The sequence below is a fragment of the Daucus carota genome, chromosome 6, assembly GCF_001625215.2.
Source record: "Daucus carota subsp. sativus chromosome 6, DH1 v3.0, whole genome shotgun sequence".
NCBI lineage: Eukaryota > Viridiplantae > Streptophyta > Magnoliopsida > Apiales > Apiaceae > Daucus > Daucus carota.
Window position 1 is genome coordinate 31,805,032 of NC_030386.2, and position 22,574 is coordinate 31,827,605.

At 35.6% G+C, this 22,574-nt stretch overlaps 6 protein-coding genes across 7 annotated transcripts; 1 reads left to right on the plus strand and 5 right to left on the minus strand.

Moving 5' to 3' along the window:
• The first annotated feature begins 576 nt into the window (after positions 1-576).
• LOC108226990 (uncharacterized) lies at positions 577-2,480 on the plus strand. Its single transcript, XM_017401984.2, has 7 exons — positions 577-715; positions 806-884; positions 952-1,237; positions 1,331-1,401; positions 1,485-1,755; positions 1,844-1,929; positions 2,034-2,480. The coding sequence occupies exons 2-7, from the start codon at positions 810-812 to the stop codon at positions 2,295-2,297; spliced, it is 1,053 nt and encodes a 350-aa protein (XP_017257473.1). The 5' UTR covers positions 577-715; positions 806-809; the 3' UTR covers positions 2,298-2,480.
• Positions 2,481-3,053: 573 nt separating this feature from the next.
• On the minus strand, positions 3,054-5,252 carry LOC108226246 (uncharacterized). Its single transcript, XM_017401192.1, has 10 exons — positions 5,103-5,252; positions 4,738-5,017; positions 4,555-4,654; positions 4,332-4,453; positions 4,168-4,249; positions 3,951-4,059; positions 3,708-3,862; positions 3,517-3,628; positions 3,216-3,419; positions 3,054-3,110 (listed from the first exon to the last, which is right to left on the minus strand). Exons 1-10 carry the CDS (start codon positions 5,250-5,252, stop codon positions 3,054-3,056), a joined length of 1,371 nt encoding a protein of 456 aa, XP_017256681.1.
• A 133-nt stretch (positions 5,253-5,385) lies between these two features.
• LOC108226431 (uncharacterized) lies at positions 5,386-8,501 on the minus strand. 2 transcript variants are annotated; one of them, XM_064079249.1, is made up of 12 exons: positions 8,388-8,501; positions 8,151-8,313; positions 7,786-8,065; positions 7,598-7,694; positions 7,377-7,498; positions 7,177-7,258; positions 6,979-7,087; positions 6,733-6,887; positions 6,450-6,561; positions 6,069-6,347; positions 5,832-5,981; positions 5,386-5,688 (listed from the first exon to the last, which is right to left on the minus strand). In XM_064079249.1, exons 2-12 carry the CDS (start codon positions 8,310-8,312, stop codon positions 5,590-5,592), a joined length of 1,647 nt encoding a protein of 548 aa, XP_063935319.1. In that variant the 5' UTR covers position 8,313; positions 8,388-8,501; the 3' UTR covers positions 5,386-5,589. The 2 variants fall into 2 exon arrangements, with proteins under 2 accessions (XP_063935319.1, XP_017256877.1); XM_017401388.2 differs by having other exon boundaries at positions 5,386-5,748.
• Positions 8,502-10,241: 1,740 nt separating this feature from the next.
• LOC108226247 (uncharacterized) lies at positions 10,242-13,485 on the minus strand. The gene is made up of 2 exons (XM_064080561.1): positions 12,100-13,485; positions 10,242-11,950 (listed from the first exon to the last, which is right to left on the minus strand). Exons 1-2 carry the CDS (start codon positions 13,100-13,102, stop codon positions 10,311-10,313), a joined length of 2,643 nt encoding a protein of 880 aa, XP_063936631.1. The 5' UTR covers positions 13,103-13,485; the 3' UTR covers positions 10,242-10,310.
• On the minus strand, positions 13,214-13,968 carry LOC135147272 (uncharacterized). The gene is made up of 2 exons (XM_064080185.1): positions 13,659-13,968; positions 13,214-13,503 (listed from the first exon to the last, which is right to left on the minus strand). The coding sequence occupies exons 1-2, from the start codon at positions 13,966-13,968 to the stop codon at positions 13,214-13,216; spliced, it is 600 nt and encodes a 199-aa protein (XP_063936255.1).
• Positions 13,969-19,473: 5,505 nt separating this feature from the next.
• LOC108225488 (serine/threonine-protein kinase-like protein CCR1) lies at positions 19,474-22,574 on the minus strand. Its single transcript, XM_017400363.2, has one exon. The coding sequence runs from the start codon at positions 22,057-22,059 to the stop codon at positions 19,747-19,749; it is 2,313 nt and encodes a 770-aa protein (XP_017255852.1). The 5' UTR covers positions 22,060-22,574; the 3' UTR covers positions 19,474-19,746.

Below are 22,574 nucleotides of genomic sequence, written 5' to 3' on the forward strand. Positions count from 1 at the left end.
GGTCATAGTTATGAATTTTTGCAATTAAACTGTTGTTAAATTTGACCAAGAAATTATAAAAGATAATATTATATGTACAATAATATATGTAGAAAATTTCACTATCTTTATAAGTTGTATTATATGGATAAGTACATGAAGTTTCTTTTTTATGGAAAAAATATATTATACGGATAACCAAATTTTTTATTTCGTTAAGACATTATATTCTATAAAAGAAATTTAATTCAACTTCTTGGGAAAAAGCTTTGATGTTAAAAAATTTTAAACGATAAGTTTGGTCTGAGTTGAGTTTGAAAAAAGACTTCTTTAAATTTGTTGTGCTTCCTTAAAATTACAAAATATTTCATTATCATTTTAATAATAATTAAAATGATATAATGAATTACATAAGAAATTAGGATTTTTCCCAAGTCTAATGAACAAAAACCAATTTTTTTAATAAAATTATCGGAAAAAAATGAGCATGTTTTGTTCCATTGATATTAGTAAAAGGTATGTGTATTCATTTGAGCTATCTCCCCACCTAACTTAAAGTTTTAGAATTTTAATTTAATTAAATTGTCTTAAGTGGGTAACGGTTACATTAAAGGAGTAATAACTCATTACAGGGTTTATAATTTTTTCAAACCCCGGTGCTAAGCCATCATCTTCTACAACAACTCCATCCTCCATTACAACTTTCAATTGTTTGTGCTCTTCAGCTGCTTAAGAGGTTTGGTTTTATATCTTTTTTTTAACTTATATTTTCCATTACAGTGATTGCATGCAAGTATCTATGTGTTTAATGTTTGAATTAATTTAGGGTTATGGAAACATCTGGGATCATTGTTGAGAAGTTCATCAAATTCCTAACAAATGCGGACTTAATGTCGGATGAACTGGTTAGTTACCCCTATTCTGTAGTGGTGAATGTAATTAGGTCCTTTACTCATTTTTGTTTTTTTTTAGTTGTTGCCGGAAAAAATTCTCAGCCAATATGGTAATAAGCTGCCGAAAAATTTATTGCTGAAATTTCGAAATGGTTATGAAATCCCTGTTTCTAATTTCGAAGAGGGAGGCTTGATTTATGGCATCTCTAGCTTGTATGAGGATTTTGAAATGGAACCGGGCCAACTTCTTGTTTTTGAATATGATGGGCAATCTGGTTTTAATGTTTATGTTATTGGGAAGAACCTTGTTGAGATTGACTATCCCCTTTTGGTTCATGAAACACAAAAGACTCGTCCTAGAAATGGTATGTCTTTTGCTTTTAAGTCAAACACTTTTTCCATTTTGCTGTTTAGGTCCTTCCCATTGTACTGATTTCTTAAAGTTTATATGTTTTTAGTGAATGTAAAATCTGGTGGTTTGAAGTTTATCAAATTCTTGAAAGAGGAGGAGGCAATGTTTGATGATTTTGTAAGCTCCTCATTTAGTGCTTTATAATTTTAAGATTATATACATTTTTCGCAAATCTTGGTACGTAATTTTTTTTTTCACAGGAGCACCCTCGGTCATTTAAGAAAGCTTTCCACCTTTTGCCCGGCTATCAGAACTTCATTTTTAGCAATGGGAAGCAAACCGAGGTTGTGTACAAACATGATGTTGGTAGATTTTGTGGTCTCAACAAATTCTGGTCAATGGAGGGAATTGAAGATTTGAGTTCCTTTAACTTGGCGTTGTTTAGCTATGAGGAGCCTGGTGTAACAACTGTTTCGTTTTTCGACTACGACTTTGTGGAGTACATGTTTCCTGGAACTCCTCTGTCTAGTGGTAATAAAACTGGACTCTTAATTCTGTTTTGCTTTAATTTTAGGTGCTGTTTCAAAGTAATGCTTTTCAACTTGAATTTCTGTCATAGGGTTAAACTCGCATGCACTTCCTGTTTTTGGACGTATTGAGATCACTGTCCAGGCTCACCACTTGTACAAATATGTGTATGGAGTGGTAAGAAAATAATATGCAGTTGTATATTGACCAATCTTATTTTTCATTGGATATTTGTGTTTATGATTTTTTACATTTACTGTTCGATACCTCTGTTAATGTAGGATATTTCAACTGATTACATTGCTATCACTGTTTGCTGGAGGAAAAAAGACTATATCAGCATCTACTCAGGGGAGAAAGGCTGGAAGTTGCAGGTGAGGAATCGTGGTGGGAAGAGCAACCGTACCACAATCCACGAAGGGTGGATCCAATTCAGAGATGACCTCGGCTTGCATTTGGGAGACGTGGTTGTGCTGGAGTGTGCAAGGAACTCTAGACACCATTTTTCTCTTCAAGTGGTCAGGAATCATGGTGCACTTGACTAAATGAATTAGTACTGTTTCGCAGTTTTGTTTCTGCGTTATGTTGAAATAGTAAACTTTGAAATGATTAGTAATGCCTCAGAATTATGTGAGAATGTTGATTACTACTTTTGGAGTTTGGTGAAAAATTCTAACATTGAGCTCTGCAGACTTTGAATATCATGTTATGAATTTGAGTGTTAATTTTGGCAATTCCTATTAGATATTAAATCTAACTGTTATAGTTTTACATATTTTTTCAGCAATTGGTGTATTTTTATGTTGTTATGAAAGTAGTAACAAAAATTCATAGATGTTCTAATAATTAGGTGATGGATCAATTTTTGTCAATTACTCCTTGCAGTACGGTATTAATTTTTTGCAGGTTAGAGAATTCATTAGTTTAAAATAATGCAGCAAGGCAATTGATGATGGTGGGAAAGACTCTGCAAACTTGTGTTCTGCTGCAGGTACATTATAAAACCAACCATTTGTATTCTTTGGTACTTTTAAAAGTTAATTAATGTCTTTGCAGAGACTCTATTATTATGATAAGTAATCATATATAGTTAATAGTTATATGGCTCAACCAAATCCAGGGCACTAATTTTCCAAATATAGATAACCATTCATTATAGTCTGAGAATTTAAAGTACATATTGCTTAGGAAAATATAAAATCACAAACAGATGTGATATTTGATTTAACTAATAGAACTGATAATAGATAACTTATACGAACTATCTCGGATCTGCTGCTGCCATGTAGTGTGCCAGATATTTAGGAATTGAGATTGATAGTTGATATGGTAGCATTAGTGCAGGCTGAGGATGATGGCTGTAATTGTAAAAATGTGAAGATACTGTATAAGTACATTGACTCACATATTAAGTGTTTAAGAAAAAAGACTGTGCTAATAAGAATGATAGTGTATTTGCTTGCCTGGGGATCAGTACTCTCAATGGGATGGGGGATGGAGAGCTGAGGTTGTTGGTATCCTTCTGTAAGAATTCCTGGCATAATATCAGTAACCAAATAGAATTCCGATTTTTTTAGAATGTTATCCATCTGGACTCTGACTTTTAGTGTGTACTCTTTGCCAATGATAGTATTTAGAATTGTGGGAAAACTGTCATCTTTGTTTCCCTGAAAAGAATAGAATAAGTTAATGTATACTAAATTTTAAATAGTTTAAATAGAAATTGCATAGAAAAGAGGGGGATCTTTATAATTGACTAATCACCTCATCAGTAATGTCAGAGACTGTTTTCCCAATCAATTTCTTAACCTCACGCTCTTGAAGTATAATCATCATAGATCCAGTTTCATCAGATGCAATTGCATACAACTCAAACCTGAATCACAACAATTTTTCAACCATGCTAGCTTTATAAACAGTTTAGTAATTTATGAGAGAGGTGTCTGTACTCTTACATGTCATCTGCATAAAGAACAACCCTTTGACAAACTGTGCATGTGTCTTGACCTTCTACTTTGACAGTTTGAGAATAACATGAGGTGCATGTAGGTTGGAACCATGACTTCACTTGCTGGAAAGCAGTCATTTTGACTTTGCAGAAAATTTGGCTCTGAAAAATTATGAGCAAGGTTGTTAAGGATTCAGTGCATTTTACCATCTGTTATGAGAAATTTGATAGTCTTTATATATTTTTTTACCTCAGCATGCTCAACTCCTAGTGTTGGTATGTTATCTAGCTTATAATACTTCATTTCTCGTTTGTTTGCACTGCAAACACTCTTTGTTGAGATCTTCTTCTGTGCTAGACTGTAAACAAAAGGAGCTTAACATGATTGCTTAAGATAATGAATTTCACTTTGTTTTTGCATTTAGTGGTCTACTTGTTAATGAAAGATAAAGTATTAAGCTACTTACAGTTTCCTGAGCTCATTCACGCTACGGTGATTGCAGTTGATATAGAAATTTGTAGCACCAACATTAGTCAAAATGACTTGCTCTGGTAGACCACATTAGGAAAAAAATCTTATAATCAATGTTACTGAAAACATTTCTATTAAATCTATTCCCAGTAGACATACCTGACCATGTGGTGACCCTAGCACAACCAAGAATAAGGATGACTGGAAAGTCTTGAGCTTCTTTCAAGCTTTCAGCAAAGTTCCTCGCAAACTCATCCCATAAAGTAACTCTAACACTTGATCTTGAAGGGCATAATATATATATACGGGTCATTTATCATTTTGGTATTTTTTTTTGGGTTAAGTGTTACATATAAAAGAAGAAGTTTTTGTTTTCATGTACCTGCCATCCGTTATTTCAAATATCATCTGTGACTGTATGACTCCGTTGCAATTCTTGATTCTCCGAATTGGATCATGCTCCTCCATGATTCCTACCACATCTGCAGAAACAACAAAATATTAGAAAAGGGTAATCTGTACTTGTTTAGGTTGTTGTACTACTGATTTATAAGTTTTATTCTACCAGTTAAGTATGTATTCTGCTTGGACAGAGATGGTAGTTCAGCAATGTCAAAGAAATCGAAGCAGCAGTCCTCTACGTTGACCACATTTTCTTCTAGGCGGTTAAGCTCCGTTTCCTCGTTGAAAACTATTTGAAAATCCATTCGTAGACAACGGAACTTCTCATCAACTTTGTAATGTTGAATATTGAAATTCTCCAACAAATAGAGGTCTCCAATTTTAATGATAGGCTCAAACTCCTCTGCTAGGTTGTAAGGAACAAAAGCATGGATCCTCGCTCGCTGATAAATCATTTACAAAATAATTAGAGAAACACAACTGGTGGGGAATATTAGTTTAGTAAAAGTGAATAGTGTCTAAACTTACTTTGTGATCAAGCAGCAAAAGATTGAAGCCTTTGAAAGGTTCTCCAGTTTTTCGATAACCTCTCCAAAGGTTCATAACTCTTGTTGGGACTTTCCAGTGGGTTTTTGTTTTGGTTAAAGCACTGAAGCTATCATACTTTTTAGTTGCCATCTTTTTGTTTTCGAAGCAAAGAAAATTAGAGCATTCAGTTTATGAGTTGGTTTGTCTATATATAGAGGTTTGATCTCGAGAACAATTGAAAAAAACACATAAATACAGATTCTCAATAACTACTATAACAATATAAATAAAACATTTGCTTTTACTGACTTCATACCAACCAAGTTTGTTTTTCAGAAGCATCGTTTATGATAAGTACGAAAGAGCAGCAAGAGCACTGATAGGAATTGCCAAGAAAGGAATATTACAGATTAATAATGTCACCAGTATCTTAGACTATTAAAATGCATCTTGCATCTACATTAATGAGTTCTGTGGCATTGTTTCATCAAAAGGGAATGTAAATCTTCCAAAGCATCTCCATTGACCAACAAAATAGACAAATGACAGCCCAGCAAAAGATAGTCTCCAAAAATAGAATTGCCAACTACCAAAAGAAAATCAAGTTCCACAATTCCGCCATTGAAATACAGCAACACCATCAAACCTAAGTGTGAGACAATCAATTAGAAGAAAATAGGTATTTTGAGGTCAACAAAAAACAAATTTAATGCAGTTTTCAATTAGCACCTTGTCTGTCTTAAGGATCTTGAATTTGCCAAGTGGGACATCATCCTCCATTTCACATCGAACATCATTCTTCTTCACTCGGTTTCTCACTTTGTTGGTTGAGTTTGCTGTAGGTGGGCTGGTATCTGTGGTAATGCTACATTGAATATCCTACAAAAAAAATTAAACATTCAGTTTTCTTGATACTTTAAAAACTCATATAATATAATTGATTATGAAGTTAGAGGAATTTTTTACAGGGGCAGTGCCGTTGTTTGTATTCTCGACAATGGGTGCCTTTGCAGGATTAAGGACTGGAGCCTTTGCAGGAGTGACCAATGGTTCCTCGGTTAGACTAACAGCAGCCAAGTTTGGCGGACTATGATTCCCTAAGACTTCAACGGGATCAGATATATCCGTAGCTCTGTATATGTTGCTGGTTTTGTTAACATTCCTCTCATTTATACTTAAAGTGATCACGTAGTCCTTCTTCTCAAAATTTTTGAGCAAGAGGGGAAATTTATTTTCATCCCCCAGCTGTAAAATGAATAAGTCAGGCAATATTTAATAAATTGCAGATCTTTAAAATATGATTTGAACCCAAATTTGATTCGTTTAAGAGTAAAAATGAAATCTTACTTCATCCTCCACTTCAAAAGCATTCTTTCCTATGATTCGTTGAATTTCATCATCAGGGAAGATTATGGCAATGATGCCAGTGGTATCATTGCAGAGTGTAGCAATCCTGAACCTAATATTTCAATTTAAAATTAAGAACTATAAATTACATTGGATTGGAAACAACTGAACTTCAGATTATCTTGAAAACAATTTTGAAAGCTTAGACAATAGCACATGTTCCATACTACAGAAAATTGTATTGCAACCATTTGAGTAAAGGTTAGTTCAGGTATGAGATTACCTTTTATCTGGAAAAGGTACATTCCTTGAACAAAGGATGCATCGATACCTTCCCTCTACAATGGTTACCTCAGTTTGACATGTAGTACAAACATTGTCATACCAGTTGCTCTTTTCATCAACCTTCTTGACAGTAATTTGGCACCTCACTTTTTTCTGCAGTTTAATGTTCATTTTTTATAAGTTATGTAGTTTGACAAATAAATTGTACTAATTATGCAGTTTCATAAATTCTGGGCAAACAGACCTCGATAAATTCTTTTGGTAGTTTTTTGATATCTTCAACTGAGAATATAGGTGGAGTTTGCTCCGGCAAAGGCTCAAGATGATTGGCAGAGTAGGCAGGATCAGACATTCTAAATAACAAAGACAATTCATCAACTACAGTATATTTTTTATTCTCGTTTTTGTTTTAAGCAAAGCAAAAAAAATCATGAGTCAATACCTCAGTTTTAATTTTTTGACACTGGGATGTTTTGCGTTTAGGTAAAACCTCGTCGCAGGATAATTGTTCAAGCATATTATTCCTGAAGGTAACACATAAACTGGTATGAAAGACATTTGTAATAAAAATAATGGGCTTAAGATTGAAACACACTTGTGATAAAAGCAATGCCTTTAACAGCTCTAAAACAAAAACAATACCTTCGTGCTCATTAACTTTTGCACTTGCAATTATCACTGTAATGGTATCATCTTTTATTGCTTTGACAGAGTTTGCAAATTCAACAGCCAGATCACCAAAGAAGGTCACATTCATGGATGACCTATTTGAAGAATATTCAAGACATAATCTTTAGTTTTTTAAGTGATTATCAAAAATATGAAAAGATTATTCAGTGTTTGAAATTTTTAACCACTATCACCTGCCATCAGAAATCTTAAATCGAATATGAATTTTCTTCTCATCCTCTTTGGACTGAACAGGTTGGATGTTCTTGTCTTCTAGTATACCAACAGTATCTAATAAAATTATGTAAATTCAGTTAAGGCTGTGTATGTTGTAGCAAGGGTTATTTGAAAAAAATAATTACTATAGGAATTGTAAATTTACCAAATAAGAACCGAATATCAGCAAGCAAACTTCTGGCCTCGTTTAGTGGAAACAAATCAAAAGCGTAGAGTGCAACATTGGTTATATTTTCAGCCTCTGGAATCAATTGTGTGTGATTTGCAAAATAAATGTGTTTTCCAAATCTGACAGCTCTATTATTATCCTCAGTCCCGTACTCTCTTACATGGAAGTTTGACAGAGTGTAGATGAGCCCTTCTTTTAGGATATCATCAAAGAAAACACAGATTTTTGAACTGACAAAGGCATGAATCCTCCAGTTCTAAGAAGCAAATAAATACACAACAATGAATTACAGTGCACAGACCAAACACATTTAATGGTGATATTAATAGCAGATCTGTTACCGAATCATCAACGAAGATAACATTTAAGCCTCGGAATTCTTGGGTAACTCTGTTTACTCCTTTCCAGATAGCCTGAGCTCGAACACGCAAGGTCCATTCAGTTCTTTCGCTATGAAGATGCTGCACCTTATCATATTTGTTGAAGATTGATATCTCTTCCATCCTGTCAAATTCAGAAACTCGTAAATAAGGTTGTATTAATTAGATTGAAAGATGTTGGTTGAGAGAACAACTTACTTTGTTAGTAGCAGAGGTTGTAGGTGCTGGCTTCAGATCTAGTGCTAGAACATAAATAATGCAGCAAGAGAATATAAGATAGTAGTCAACAGAAATGTGTGGTGTGGAATGGACAGAAGGAATCCTATGTCTGAAAAGTTAAAACATTTTATTACCTAAGAGAATATTCGGAAGGAATCTTTGTAAATGGGAGGTACAGGACAAAGATATTGGCTTATCCGAATTCAACCTGATTTGAACAGATATATTAACTTTTAAATATTCTTCTCAAATTATTCTCTGTTCCTTAAATTGAATATGTATTTTTTAACTTTTTGAAAATTATATTTATAACATAGCATGATTGATAAAATAAAAAGAAATTATAGTGAAAATAAAAATAAAATTATATGGTTCATGGTTCTAGGTATCTGAGTGCAGGCTATAATATATTAATTCTTATCTTATGTATTTTCAATTTGAATCTGATATAATGAAATAACCGTCTTATTGTCTTAGGATCTTCCATATGGAATAGTCCTTAATAATCAAAAAGATATGAAAGTTAAATCACATTGAAGTGAAATTGATACAATATTAGATGACGAATATAAACTTTTTTGTTCATTTTATTATTGAACTCATTTGTATCATAGTTAAAAATTTTATCCCAATATAGGTATGACTTTATTGATGAACATCCTTGTGTATGTTGAAACAGAAATTTATGTAAAAATAAAATAACATGTGTTTAAAGAGTTGGAATGTGATATAATTTAATGACCATCATATTGTGTTAGGATATTCACTTTATAACAGTCCTTTATAAAACATATAAAGTATCCGATAGTTCGTCGAATATTTGTGACTTAATATTTAAGTGTGAAACAACTTATTGATCTTTGTTAAACAACTTTATTATTATTCGTATTTGTATATGACTGTTGTTGGAAAAACAGAAGTAAGGAAAAAGATTTTATTTGGGGTTGTGTTCCTGCAATATGATTTTAACTAATTTTTTTCGTGTCGGTCAATAAACTACTTTCTAAATTTAAATAGATTGCTTTGACTAAACTGCTCAGTAACAAACATTAACAAAAATAATATCGGATATATATAAACATTAGCAGCTCTAGGTGTGCTAGGATATTCACTTTATAACACTACTTTAAAAAACATCTCAAGTATCCGATAGGTTATCGAATAAAAGTAATTTCCAAACACTATTTTATGGTAAATGTAAAATTTTCTTGAACTCTTTAATATTATTATTAAAATTTGTTTCCCAATAAATTTGTCAGTTTATTATTTAATATGGTTCTCCGTGTTTAATTTTAAGTTCTTTGAAACAATATTATTTATGTCATATTATTATCTGTTTTTGAATGTCCAGAAAAGTCAGTGGACCATTTTAGTTTGAGAGTGGTGAAGAATCTTATTTATTAGTAACTGGTAAACTTATTATTCTGAATTGGGCACAAGATTGGTATTATTGCCATTCTTGTGTAAGTGAGTACTTTTGAAAAATATTTTAAGCTGTAGCATCTTTCCTTTTCACAGCATGCGTATCTGTTGTCTTAACTCATCTTTATTTCAACTTCTTGTTCTTATAATGTAATTGTTTATTGATATGTTTGGAAAAAAGGTTTGCATTGTACACAATATAATGAAAAGTAAAGATGAATACTTAGTAGGTTCGGCAGTTTGAATACCTATGTGTGTGTAATGTAAGATAATAGTAAAAACATTCATCAAAAGATTGTAATTTCATAGGAGTAATTGTACAACTTGTGGGTAAAAATGCTTCCCAAGCGAGTACTATACAATGACACCATTAGTTACAGCCAAATCAGTATGAAATTTTAGCAGACAGAATCTAAAATTAAAGAGTGCTGTTAGCAACTCTTTCAAAGCTTAGTAACTCAAAAACATTAGCATCAAAACTTAGACTTTGGGCAGGTTGTAAAAGACCTCCTTGTATACTATATTTTGCGTTATATTGGTCGGTGCACCTGTGTTTGCATCAACAAAAATTCTAAGACCAGCAGGAGATGTCACCCTACTAACAGCTACATAGATTTGACCATGTGTGAAGGCAGGCTTCGGCAGGAATAAACCAACTCGTTCAAGAGATTGTCCTTGAGACTTGTTAATGGTCATGGAGTAGCAGATTTGCAAAGGCATTTGTTTTCTGATAAGCTTAAAGGGGAGTTTTGTCTCAGTAGGATAAAGCTCCATCCTTGGAATAAAGTGTCTACTACCAAGAAAAGCACCACAAATAACTTCGCACTCCACACACTGTTTCATTAATTTAGTCACCATCATCCTTGTTCCATTGCAAAGCCCCAAAGTTTGGTTCAAATTCCGCATCAGCATTACAGCAACACCAACCTTCAAATCCATTTGATGGGGTGGTAGTCCAGGAATATTGTATGAATTCAAATATTCAGGAGGAAATGCAAAGTTCAAATCTGAAGCAGTGCCACCAAAATCTTCTGCTTTATCCACGCTGTAGTATGATTTTATGTCTCCTGGGATAGTATCAACAATGACAGAGTTCAAATGGCCAACTGTTTGGTTTGTTGGAGTGAGAATTGCTCTCTCACTCAAATATTTTGGGTTTTGAAAACAACTTGGAAAATCAGGAAAAGTCCACTTGATCATATTGTCCACACTGTTTGCAACAGTGGTGTCACAGAATTGAGCTGGAATTTCAATATCATCTTCATGGCAGTTTGCGTCAATAGTGTTTGGGGGAGAAATCCTACCATCACCAATTTTAAGTACCCAATCTGCAAAAATTCTTAAATTCTCTCGGTCAGCTTCAGACTCTCCCTGGTTTAGTCGCATGTTCTGTTTTAGAAGGAAGATTGTAGCAGCGGCCCATAATCTAGACCGTGTGATACATGCAGATACAATTTCACCCCTAGAAGCAAGGTTGATTACAGGAAGAATCTGCCTGAAATCTCCACCTAACAAAACTGTAATGCCTCCAAAAACCATCTGGCCTCTTTCAGGACTTACTGATTTCATGATATCTCTAAGTGATCGGTCTAGGCATTCGAAAGCATACCTGTGCTGCATTGGAGCCTCGTCCCATATGATAAGGCTGGTATTCTTGATAAGCTCTGCAATATCAGAATTGTGAGATATTGAGCAACATGAATCTTCATCCAAAATAATTGGAATCTTGAATCTAGAATGGGCAGTCCGGCCACCGGGCATCAAAGTAGCAGCAATCCCAGAAGATGCCACAGGCAACACAATTTTCCCCATTGATCTAAGTTTATATATTAGAGTTTTCCACACGTAGGTCTTTCCACAGCCTCCACTTCCATAAACAAAAAACAAACCACCTTCCCCATTTTGAACTGAATTGAATACTGCATTATAAACCTCAAGCTGCTCAGCATTACAATTAGGGAATAGCTTGTTGAATTCTTCTTCCATTTTTTCAACATCATAGCTTGTCTCATCCTTTATCAAATTATCCGCTCCACGCTGGAGAAATGAAGCTGGAGGCTGCGGCAACTGTGCAAACTGCTGTAGTGATTTGCCAATAGATCTGAGTAATTTATCAATCTCTGCAGTACACAAAAACAACAGAGGTAATGTCATAAAATTAAAATGATAAAATAAACTGATTTGTTTAACAGTTATTTCAGTTAAAATGTATTTATTAAATGTTTGTTGTGCTGTAGAATAAAGAAAAAGTATAAGAAAATGAGTGGACCTGCTAGAACGTAAAATTGTAGTTGTTTGTCGCTGATAGAGTGATCAGGATTCAGAGCTTCCTTTTGAATTCGCATGAGAATGTCATCGCTCATTCCCTTCCAATACTTTTTCCAAAGTGAAGACAAATCACTGACTTGGCAGTTCACCATTATATGGACAAAAAGCTCGCGAATCTGCCCTGGAAAACCACATTTTGAACATTCCTGAAGAACCTCATTCCATTCATTATCATCCTCCAGGAAACCATATTTCTGACATGCCTCTTTGAATGTAGTGCAAAAGACACCATTAACAGTCTTCAAATGGTTAAATGAGGTTGGTCCCCTAACCTTTGTGAGTAGTAACCGCAAGTACCATATCTCCCCAGAAGTATGGTGAGTAAACAAAAGCCTACCTATTTGTGTCCCTTTCTTACGCACTGTCCAAACTGATTCAGACTCATTCCAAACATAGTACCTTGGAATTTCATCATAAGTTAACTTTCTGGCGTTGGTGTCCTTCTGGTTCAGTTGGAAGAAAGCCTCAAGCTGACTTTGTTTAAATTTCTCCCGTTGAACAACCTTGTGAAGTTCTTCATCTTCTCTAAAAGTACAGTTCCTTTTGCCAGGTAAGTGAAATGATAGACGAAGAACGGAGATGGATCGGTAATGGATGTCAAATCCAAAAATTCGATAGGCAGCCTCACAACCGCATATGTAACGACCATCAAAAAATGCTTGGATTTCATCTTTGGGAGCATCAGGAGATGTCGAATTAGAGACAGTGTTTTTGTTTGTAATCTCAACAGTAGCACGGTCAGAACCTTTAAGGCAGTATTTGAACAGATATTTGAGGCTACGTGCATGACAGCAAATCTCGACGTTCATGTGACATTGATACTTCACCAGCAAATCACGGTTGTATGGAACTACATATTGATTGTCAAGTTGTTGATTCCCTTTTTTCACAGTGATACCTGTATTGCGGCGTTTGTAAATAGGAAACCCCGACTGATCAAACATAGTTTGAGAGGAATACCTATAATTTGTCAACAGTAAAGCAGATGAGCACTGTAGTATTTTACCAAATAAAATTAAAGATGAATTGCCCTTTTGTTTGTCTCGAATAAAAAATCAGTAGACTATTATATTCTCTCTATAATAAACATACTTTTTAGGAAAGTGTTTAGTGCACTTCATATCCTTCATGCAAGGAGACTTGGTATTCAGCAATCCACAAGGGCCGTGGATCATGTGTCTAGCTACAGCTTGATATCCAACAGGGTCTTCATCTGGATCAGGTATTTCAGCGGATACAAAACTATCAACATTTGAATTCAGTTTTTTCTTAGATTGAGAATCCAGCCAGATGAGCATATGGACATGCGGCAAACCCCGCTTTTGAAACTCAACAACATACATGACTGTTTCATTGAAAAAAGAAAATCAAAATTTGCAATATAAAAAAGAGAAATGAATGTCCAATTATAAAAGCAACTAATGAAGACATAAATGAAATGACAATTTTTAACAGCAAGCAATGATATATTGAGCTTATTGTAAATGATTTCGAACATACTTGCAACACACGTTCCAAAGTAGCCCTTGTTCTTTATGTCATCAACAATCTGATCAAGTTTAAGCTTGAAAACACGTGCAATGACATCAGGAGAATCAACAGCTAGGCACCCTGGCATGTTTTTCATCATCTCAGTGATTTCATCCCACATGGGATTAGTAGTCATGGTCAAGAAAATATCGGGATGCCCAATATGGCGACATACAGCCAGGGCATCTTGAAAACATTGTTGCATGTATCTTCGAGATCCAAGAAAACTGGCAGGCAGAACAAATCCTTTTCCAACATTTGATGTGCTGGCCTCACCCATGCTTAGACTTTTTTTAATATTTGTGTACAGGTCATTCCGAAGGGTGGTTTGATGAGTACGATACCACCACAAACGGGCTTGCTCAATAGCCGAAAAAGAGTCAACAATATATTGTTGAAAGAGTCTACCACCAAGCCTTGGAGTATTTCCTAATTGTTCATGTCCAAGTAACCAACATAAATATTTTTTTTGATAAAATAGTACTTAAATTGATAAATTTAGAATAAGCAAAATAATTATATGAGAGAAAGAGTAAGTAAAGCACCTTCATTATGACGGACTTGTAGTCGATAAGAGTAATACTCCTTCATGGTGATTCTTTGCCGTCTCTTATGAGCATTGTTTTTGGTCTTGACATAAGGAATATCATCGGAATACCCATCCTCGCCTCTTGGAAACAGCAAAGGGTATTGTAATGCCATTAACTTAGGATGAATATCACTTATACGTTGTAGTCCATCCTTAATACTGTGAATGACAATATCTCTATCCCCACATGTGTCTTCTAGATCGCCAACCATAATAGCTCCCACTTCATTGGACGGACCAATAAAATTCTCACGACCACTGTCGGCTCGTGATATTTTCATCACAATTTTCAAATCCTGAACAGCATCTTCTTTGAACCTGTCGCGAGCCATACGAAAGAATGGAACCAACTCATTTGTTGAATCCAACATGTCTAACAAACCACGAACCACTGCAGCCTCAACTGGTTCCCCATTATTGACCCTGACCCATTTCATTCTGTTTTCAACTTCATTTTCAGTGTCGTAGATATATAACTGACAAAACTTGGGATCTTTTCCATCATTAGGTATAAGGGTGCCAAAAACATGATGGTTCTGCCCATTAAGTCTGTAAATATAGGGGGCTCTACCAGTATTAATTGAATTGTCAACCTTGCCACCCATGGACGTAAAAGCGAACATCGTGTTGTATAAGCGTACATTCCTCTTGAAACTATTTCCCTTTTCTGGATCATTGTACAGCTGCCAGAGGTAAGATGGGGTTGGTGGAACTTTAGGCAAATTAATCTGACCCCTGCAGCAGCAGAGTGAGAATTCAGGGGTTCCCTTTGTCACATTCTTGTTGACGCGTTCTTCCTTCCACATGAGTGCGCCACAGTGGATACATTTCACAGTTGGAGCCCCAAGACTACAATATCCTGAAGAACAGGCAAAAAGAGATTGGGGTTAACCACTTTCAAATTTCTAAGGAATGTCCAATTTTAAGAAAGGATCATACCTTCACTGGTTGAAACAGCAGCTTCTGGATCCGTTACATCATCTACATCACTATCAGTTCCATATAACAGCTCTGCAGCATCCAATGTATACAAATGAGTTTGTTGAAAATAATTAAGGTACATGAACTTATCAATGTTATCTATATGACATTCGAAACAAAAATGGCAAAAAGTTTTTTTAATATTACCACCATCATAAAGTATATCATCGTCCTCGAATAATTTTTCAGGCTGATCTGAAGTAGCATCATGATTGTCAGCTATGATTTCCAAATCATCAGTATCATCAGGAAATAACCTACTGATCGGCAAGCCCTCATCATTTGTTCCAATCCTTTTAAGTTTCCTTTGTGAAATTGTCTGTGATTCTACAACTGGTCTTTTGTTTTTTAAGGAATTTTGGGATTTACCTACATAAGAAGAAGAATGTAAACTGACTTTTTTGTAATTGTAAAAAACCTCATTTTACAATTTGCAGGAGGTTTAGGAAATTCACGGAATTAATCAGCAACATGAGCTTTACCATTATCCTTGCTTGGCACATTTGACAGAGGAGTTTGATGAAGAGAACTCAGTGGTGCATTAATGTTGGACAGAGGAGTTTGATCATGCTTACCAACTGGTGCATTCATGTTGGACACAGACCCTAAAATTAAACTTAAGCAAATCATTAACATAATTTTGATAACACCAAAAACTAATACATCCATCAAAGCAGGGAAGAATACCAGGTGTTAGTAAGCTGTATTTTCTAATGTTTGCAAGTGGACTTTTTATGGTAGAAGCTGTAAATCCAGAACCTAAAAAAAAGAGAGACAAACATAGAAACTATGTTAATTAATATAATGCTATGTTCTATGATTCTTCCATAAGGAATCCATGGCAAGACTTGCATAAATTTAACAAACTCAAAACTGAAGATAACTTTCATTATTTGTATGTAATGACATGACTAAACAAATAACAAATGAATGGAAATATGGAATCTATACCAGATCCTCTATAGCTTTGATTGGTCAAATTTTACAATTTGCAGGAAATTAAGGAGAAATATGAGCTTTACCATGATGCTGAGTTGTTACATTAGACAGTGGAGGTTCATCATTATCAATCACTGATCCATTCATGTTAAACACAGAACCTAGAAATAAAATGACATTTAAAATTTTATTTTAAATTTTCATGACACCATAATATTTGAACATCAATTAAAGCTCTGTGAAATACCAGGTGTGAGTGGTATCTGGTTTGTTATGTTTGAAAGTGGATGCCTTGTACTTGAAGTTGTTTGTCCACTGCTGTTGAATACAGTTCCTAAGAACATGAAAACACTGACATTGTTATTTTGAATAAGTTGTTTTCAATCCCTTATATAACAGTCAGATTTGGTGTACATAGAACACAATATTTCAAGGAATCGAAAGTTTCATCTTCCATATACCTCTTTTATCTCTTTTTATGTTTGTCTGTGGAAGAGGTAATCTCCCAACACTTCTATGGAATGGACCAAAGTTACCAGTATGGGAGGAACCTAGCAACAAAGAAAGTTATCCATACTATAAGACTGTTTCTAATTATATTAGAGTGTGAAATTCATACATTGTGGATTATATCCAGGACAAACAGAAGCTTTACCATTATACTTGCTTGTGACATTTGACAAAGGAGTTTGATCATGAGAACTCAGTGGTGCATTCATGTTGGACAGAGGAGTTTGATCATGAGAACTAACTGCTGCATTCATGTTGGACACAGAACCTAGAATTAAAGTGAACCAAATCATTAACATATTAACATAATTTTGATAACAATGCAAACTAACACATCCATCAAAGCAGGGAGGAATACCAGGTGTTAGTAAGCTGTTTTTTCTAAGGTTTCCAATTGGACTTTTTTGAGTAGAAGCTGTAAATCCTGAACATAGGCAAAAATAGAGACAAACATACAAACTATATTAATTAATCTGATGCTATGTTCTATGATTCTTCCATAAGGAATCCATGGTGTGAGTTTCATAGAGTTCACAAACTCAAAAATGAAGATAACTTTGAATATTATTTGTATGCATTGACATGACTAAACAAATCACAGATGAATCCTTCTTCTCTGTTCGTGTATTCACATGACTAAACAAATCACAATTATGATGAAATCTGGAACATATACCAGAACCTCTGTAGCTTTGATTGGTCAAATTTGAAAGTGGAGGTCGTTGAGTTGGAGTTCCTTGTGCATCCGCCTCAAAAACAGCACCTAAAAAACATAAAGATATTTGTCAAAAATTATATCAGCAGAAGTGTTATATCAGCAGTACTCGAGGTTCACCTTCAGGAGTATGCATTTTTTCTGTATTGTTAGGAAACTGTTGCCTTCTTCTCTTAGATGCAGAACCTATAATACATACTCCCAAATTGTTAGAATCTGACTAAATTATGTATCAGAGGTACATAATCAAAAAGAGTTAAATTTACTCACCAGAACCATCACTCCTTAAAGTAGGGAAATTGTCAAGCTTCAGATGATTATAATTAGCCTGTAAATTAATAAATTAGCAGTGAAATAACAAAGAAGAAGCTTCAATAATGTAAAAAAGTTGTGAAATGTTCTTCCAGTGTATACCTCTTTCATGGAGGCTTGAAAATCCTATTCCTGTGGCGCCACAAAAATGAACTGAGATGGCATTGGGTCTTCAATTCGGTGGTCAAAGAAGTAAAGATGAGGAAAGGAGTAGACATCGGTCCAAGATTTCAGTGAATTGAAGATTTGTCCGATTGCCAAAAAAACAACAGCAGAGATGTTTTGTTCTTTTCGGTTTGAAATTCGAATTAAAAAAACTGAAAAACAGCTACAAAGAAGCACAGAATGGGAATAGAATTCAGGTCGAGTACAGTTTTCAAAGTATGGAAGATTTGTCCGATTGCCTTTTAGACCTACAGCAGAGTAGTTTTGTTCAATGTGTTTTGAAAATCACACTGGAAAAAATGAAAACCACCTATCCAGAGCACAGAAGGGGAATGGAACTGTAATCGAGTACGGTATTCAACCTACAACCTTTCTTGTCTGCTTGCCAAAACAATACATATGAAAGAGCTAGAATGAAAGAGATGGATGAATAGGAACTTTGCCATTTCTTCAGACAGCAGCACGTGATTAGTTGTAAAAAATTATAGTTTATTGCCAGGTGTAAAGTTTCCCCGTTGACATAAATAGAAAGTGCACATGGGATGTATTTTTTGAGGTCCAAGATTGCAGTCTGTTTTAGGAAAATATGATGGCAATTTTTGTAATTATGTATCAAGTTTGGGGACAGGGGGTGTAAAATGGCATTGAAATGGGAATCAGGATTTATGATTTAAGGGATACATCAAGTCTTGAGAATCCCCAGCAGAAATTGATTTTTTTTTAGTCAGAGAATTTCCAGTAGTGGCAAAAGAATTTACATTGTATAGTTATAGAAATAACAAGGGAAGTTATCATCATCTCGGTATAAAAAAAAATTTATATGCTGTCCAGAAAGAATTCATTAACATCTGCTTTTATTGTTTTTCCTCTCTAAATAATCTTTATTTAGGAAAGTTGCTGTTTGTTGTTTTAAAGGTCCACACGATTGGGTAGACGGGAGCAACTCATTGTTGGCCATAAGAGGTTACTTTGGCAATACTGGATAAAAAGGCTCCCCGTATCATAATTTCACAAGTATTAAATTGAGAGTGGGGGGAATGGCTTGAAATATTATTTATTAGCGCCAGATAATCTAATGTTTTAGAAAAAAAGCTCTATATATCACAATTTTCATAAATAATGTTCAAAATAACAAAGTTAAAGGAAATGATCTGAAATATCATTTATTAATATCGGATGATCCAACGTTTTGTTTTTTGAATGTCTACATCGTGTTGTGTTTAGGTCTGGAAATCTCTACAAAACGTACATGCTTTCGCGTTTTGTAGGAAAATACTATATGAAATAGCGTTTAGGCTTTCAGACTGTTAGAACGATCTGGCGTAAATTGTAAAAAAGTAAAAGATGGATGAACACTACACGATATAGTGTTTTTGGATTGTAAAGTGATATTTAGCGTCATCGAAAAAAAGGATAGATTGGGCCAACAGCTGTGATATTGTCCTAGTTCTTTGAACTATACAGGGTTTGCAAGGACCAATTCATAACTCCATTGCATGACAATTTTAATGAATGATACATATATATTGCTTTAATACAGGAGATTATTTTCAAAAAAAAAAAATACAGGAGATTGAAAAACCATAGATAATTTATGTATGCGCGGATAAACTAGTTACTAACAAACTGTGAAATAAAATGGAAGAAACTAATCTGTTCCCCGTGGACAATGATCTGCAACAGAGATTCCCACAAAAACAAGATTACAGTTTGAATCTGTTGTTGAGAAGAATATGTTACAAGAAATATACAGTTGAGGAGAACAGCAGTGCCCAAACGCTGCTCCTCAGTGTTCACAGCTTTAAAAAAAATTAATTAAAATAAATATTAGCCTTGCAATGTGGAAGCTACAACATCACCATGTCTTTCACAAGGCGTTCTAATAATACTACTAAATCTGTCATTGTAGGACGCTCACTGGGATCTTCCCTTAAAGCTAGCTCAGCTGCTTCCGCGAGTTTTAATAGAGGTTCGACGTTTCTAGGAAGAGGAATATATCTGTCGATTGTGGCAGCTGCCTTGCCTTGTCGAATAATTGGCAGTGCCCAGTCCACTATACTAGGAGTGGCACAATCTCTGTCATAAGCTTTTCTGCCACTCAAAATTTCAAGCAGGACGATTCCAAAGTTGTAGACGTCAGATTTGATATCTTCGACAACATCAGTCTCATTTAAGGTTAAGAGCCCGAAATCTGCTATTCGGGCTCCCCAGTCTGCATCCAAGAGAATGTTTGAGCTCTTGACATCGCGATGGACTATTGGAGGTGAAACTTCCTTGTGGAGGTACTCGAGTCCTTTTGCAGCCTGCAGGGCAATATTTAAACGGAGGGTCCAGTTTGGAGGTGAAAGTCCGCTATGGAGATGGTCATGAAGTGTTCCGTGTGGCATGTACTCGTAAACAAGGAGTCTTTCTCCCATTTCTGCACAATAGCCGAGCAGATTCACCACATTGGTGTGTCTGATACTGCAAAGGATCTCGAGCTCCATTTCAAAGTCCCTATTGTTTGTGTGAATTATTGTAGCAGCATTCGCTCTTTTGACTGCAACTTGCCTCCCATCCGGAAGCAGAGCTTTGTAAACAAAGCCGTAGCTTCCCCTGCCAAGCTCATTGAATTCCTTGAACCCATTGGTGGCATCCTTTAATTCTGTGAGTCGGAAGATTTGAGCTACTCCAGGACACGGGGTCACAACGACAGGGGGGTGTGAATCGTTAAGGGCTTCAGTTTCCAGCTCTTTGCCAAGACACAAAGCAAACTGTTTGGTTTTGCTCCTTTTGTTGTTATTAGCAATAAGGCTGGGTAAAAGGCACCAGCAGATTAGTATCAAGACCAAAGCAGAGGCAGAAGCAGCCACCACGAGGATTAATCTACGTAGCTGATGCTGATGCTTTCGCTTCATATCTGTCAAGGGATGAAGGTTGCAGATATCCCAACAAGAGCTGTTTTGGCAGAGAGAGCAAGCTGTGCAAACTCTGTCTGCATTCTCAGTACAAGGACTAGAAGTGAAGAAACCTTCGGCACAATTTACCCCACAAGGAGAACAAATACTGAGCTCTTTCCGAACACACAGGCTAGTTAAATCAGTCTCATGGAGTGAGCTTGCATTGAAAGCAAATCTTCCTTGGCCGCAAGATCCAGGACTACACAGACCAGGACTACACAACTGAAACGGAGGATCATAATTTGGTGTCGATGCAATATAAGCAAACCAACAATCCAGCACCAAATCATCTTCCCTAATACCACAGGTAATATAATCTGAAGAAGCTATTGCCAAAAAACCAGAGGCCTTTGGAATAGAAGACGAATTAAAACTCCCCCAACACTCAATCCCATGATTATCTTGTCGAATCCCACAAAAATGTTGCGCACCAGCAGCCAAAGACACAAATCCAATCCCAATTGGAGGAGCCTTGAGAGAATCATTTTTACCCCAACAATGCACCTCATCATCGACTTGTGATAGCCCACAGACAGAATCTCTCCCTGAAGCTAATGTAAAAAATTTCTCCGATACTAAATCACTGGAAAGTTGTAAGCTAGTAGAGTTAGGACCCCAGCACAGAATGCGATCCTCTCTCGATAAACCACAGCTAAAACCTTCACCAGAAACAACTGTTTTCAAAACAAGATTACTTATCCCTGGATCATAAAACAGAGTACTCTGTTCCGAACTTAAATTTCTGCCACTTTTTCGAACTATATCCCAGCAATCAACTGACCCCAAATTATTATCAGAATAGTAAGACCCTCTTATAGCACAAACATGATTAGTCCCAGCTGCAATGTGGGAATAAGCAGTAGACTTAAAGACCTGAGGAACAAGATCATTAGTGATCGAACTCCAACAGTATGGTACTGAAGTATTGGCTAAAATTCCACATAAAAAACCATCACCACCCGAAAGAGCCGCCAAGGCAGGAATATCATCAGAATAAGCAGGGGAGCTGCTTGAAGTTGAGGAGCTACTACTTGTATCATTCCCCCAGCAGATCACAGCTTGTTTCCCACTCGCATCTATCGCGCAGAAGAACCCATCTTCACCAAACGCAGCTGCGATGGATCCCATTGATCCGAAGCCATGAGCAGAGTGCATTAAGGTCAAGAAAAGAGTGAGGAAGAGGGCACAAGAAGAAGAAGAAGAGGTGTAGTTATTTTTCATTAGATGATGATTTGGATATCAGGGGATGGTGGAAGACTAATGCAACAAGATGGATCGATCAAGAAGCAGTAATGAGAAGGAGTTGTTGGTGTCTGTGCTTGAGTGATGCTCAACTGGATGGAGATGATGCTGAGCAGGATTCAACGTGGGTGTCTACATTTTTTTTTCTTTTCTCTGCTGTTTACCGTTGCAACTTGAAACTATATTACTGCGCATCAAGTTAGTTAGTTTCTTGCCGTCAAAGGTTTCTTGCAAAAACCCGAAATCGAGTACGATCTTAGTAGTCGTGTTCGTAAACAGGTCAATTTTGTCAATCGAATATGAACTTTTTTTATAAAATAAAATAAGAAAATTTAAATACTCACGCACAGAATAAAGCGAGAGATATGAACTACGTAGGAGAAATGGTCAAGTAGTATTATTGGCGAAAGGCGAGCAAGTTGTTTGGTAACAAACAATGTGACCACCGGAATAAAGTAGTAAAGAAATCTAGTGTATTTGGAAGCTGCGGCGAC

Bases quoted from the DNA above. Each gene is read 5' to 3' on its own strand.
- LOC108226990 (XM_017401984.2), top strand. From the start codon at position 810: ATGGAAACATCTGGGATCATTGTTGAGAAGTTCATCAAATTCCTAACA. The intron at 1,238-1,330 runs GTATGTCTTTTG...ATATGTTTTTAG, and splicing joins AAAGACTCGTCCTAGAAATG to TGAATGTAAAATCTGGTGGT. The intron at 1,756-1,843 runs GTAATAAAACTG...TTTCTGTCATAG, and splicing joins TGGAACTCCTCTGTCTAGTG to GGTTAAACTCGCATGCACTT.
- LOC108226246 (XM_017401192.1), bottom strand. From the start codon at position 5,252: ATGGCAACTAAAAAGTATGATAGCTTCAGTGCTTTAACCAAAACAAAA. The intron at 3,629-3,707 runs GTAAGAGTACAG...GTTGTGATTCAG, and splicing joins GTTCTTTATGCAGATGACAT to GTTTGAGTTGTATGCAATTG. The intron at 3,420-3,516 runs GTGATTAGTCAA...TATTCTTTTCAG, and splicing joins TCTCTGACATTACTGATGAG to GGAAACAAAGATGACAGTTT.
- LOC108226431 (XM_064079249.1), bottom strand. From the start codon at position 8,312: ATGGAAGAGATATCAATCTTCAACAAATATGATAAGGTGCAGCATCTT. The intron at 7,259-7,376 runs GTATTGTTTTTG...TGTTACCTTCAG, and splicing joins AAAAGTTAATGAGCACGAAG to GAATAATATGCTTGAACAAT. The intron at 5,689-5,831 runs GTGCTAATTGAA...TTCTTTTGGTAG, and splicing joins AGATCCTTAAGACAGACAAG to TTGGCAATTCTATTTTTGGA.
- LOC108226247 (XM_064080561.1), bottom strand. From the start codon at position 13,102: ATGTTTGATCAGTCGGGGTTTCCTATTTACAAACGCCGCAATACAGGT. The intron at 11,951-12,099 runs GTCCACTCATTT...TGTGTACTGCAG, and splicing joins ACAATTTTACGTTCTAGCAG to AGATTGATAAATTACTCAGA.
- LOC135147272 (XM_064080185.1), bottom strand. From the start codon at position 13,968: ATGGGTGAGGCCAGCACATCAAATGTTGGAAAAGGATTTGTTCTGCCT. The intron at 13,504-13,658 runs GTATGTTCGAAA...TCAATGAAACAG, and splicing joins CTTTGGAACGTGTGTTGCAA to TCATGTATGTTGTTGAGTTT.
- LOC108225488 (XM_017400363.2), bottom strand. From the start codon at position 22,059: ATGAAAAATAACTACACCTCTTCTTCTTCTTCTTGTGCCCTCTTCCTC.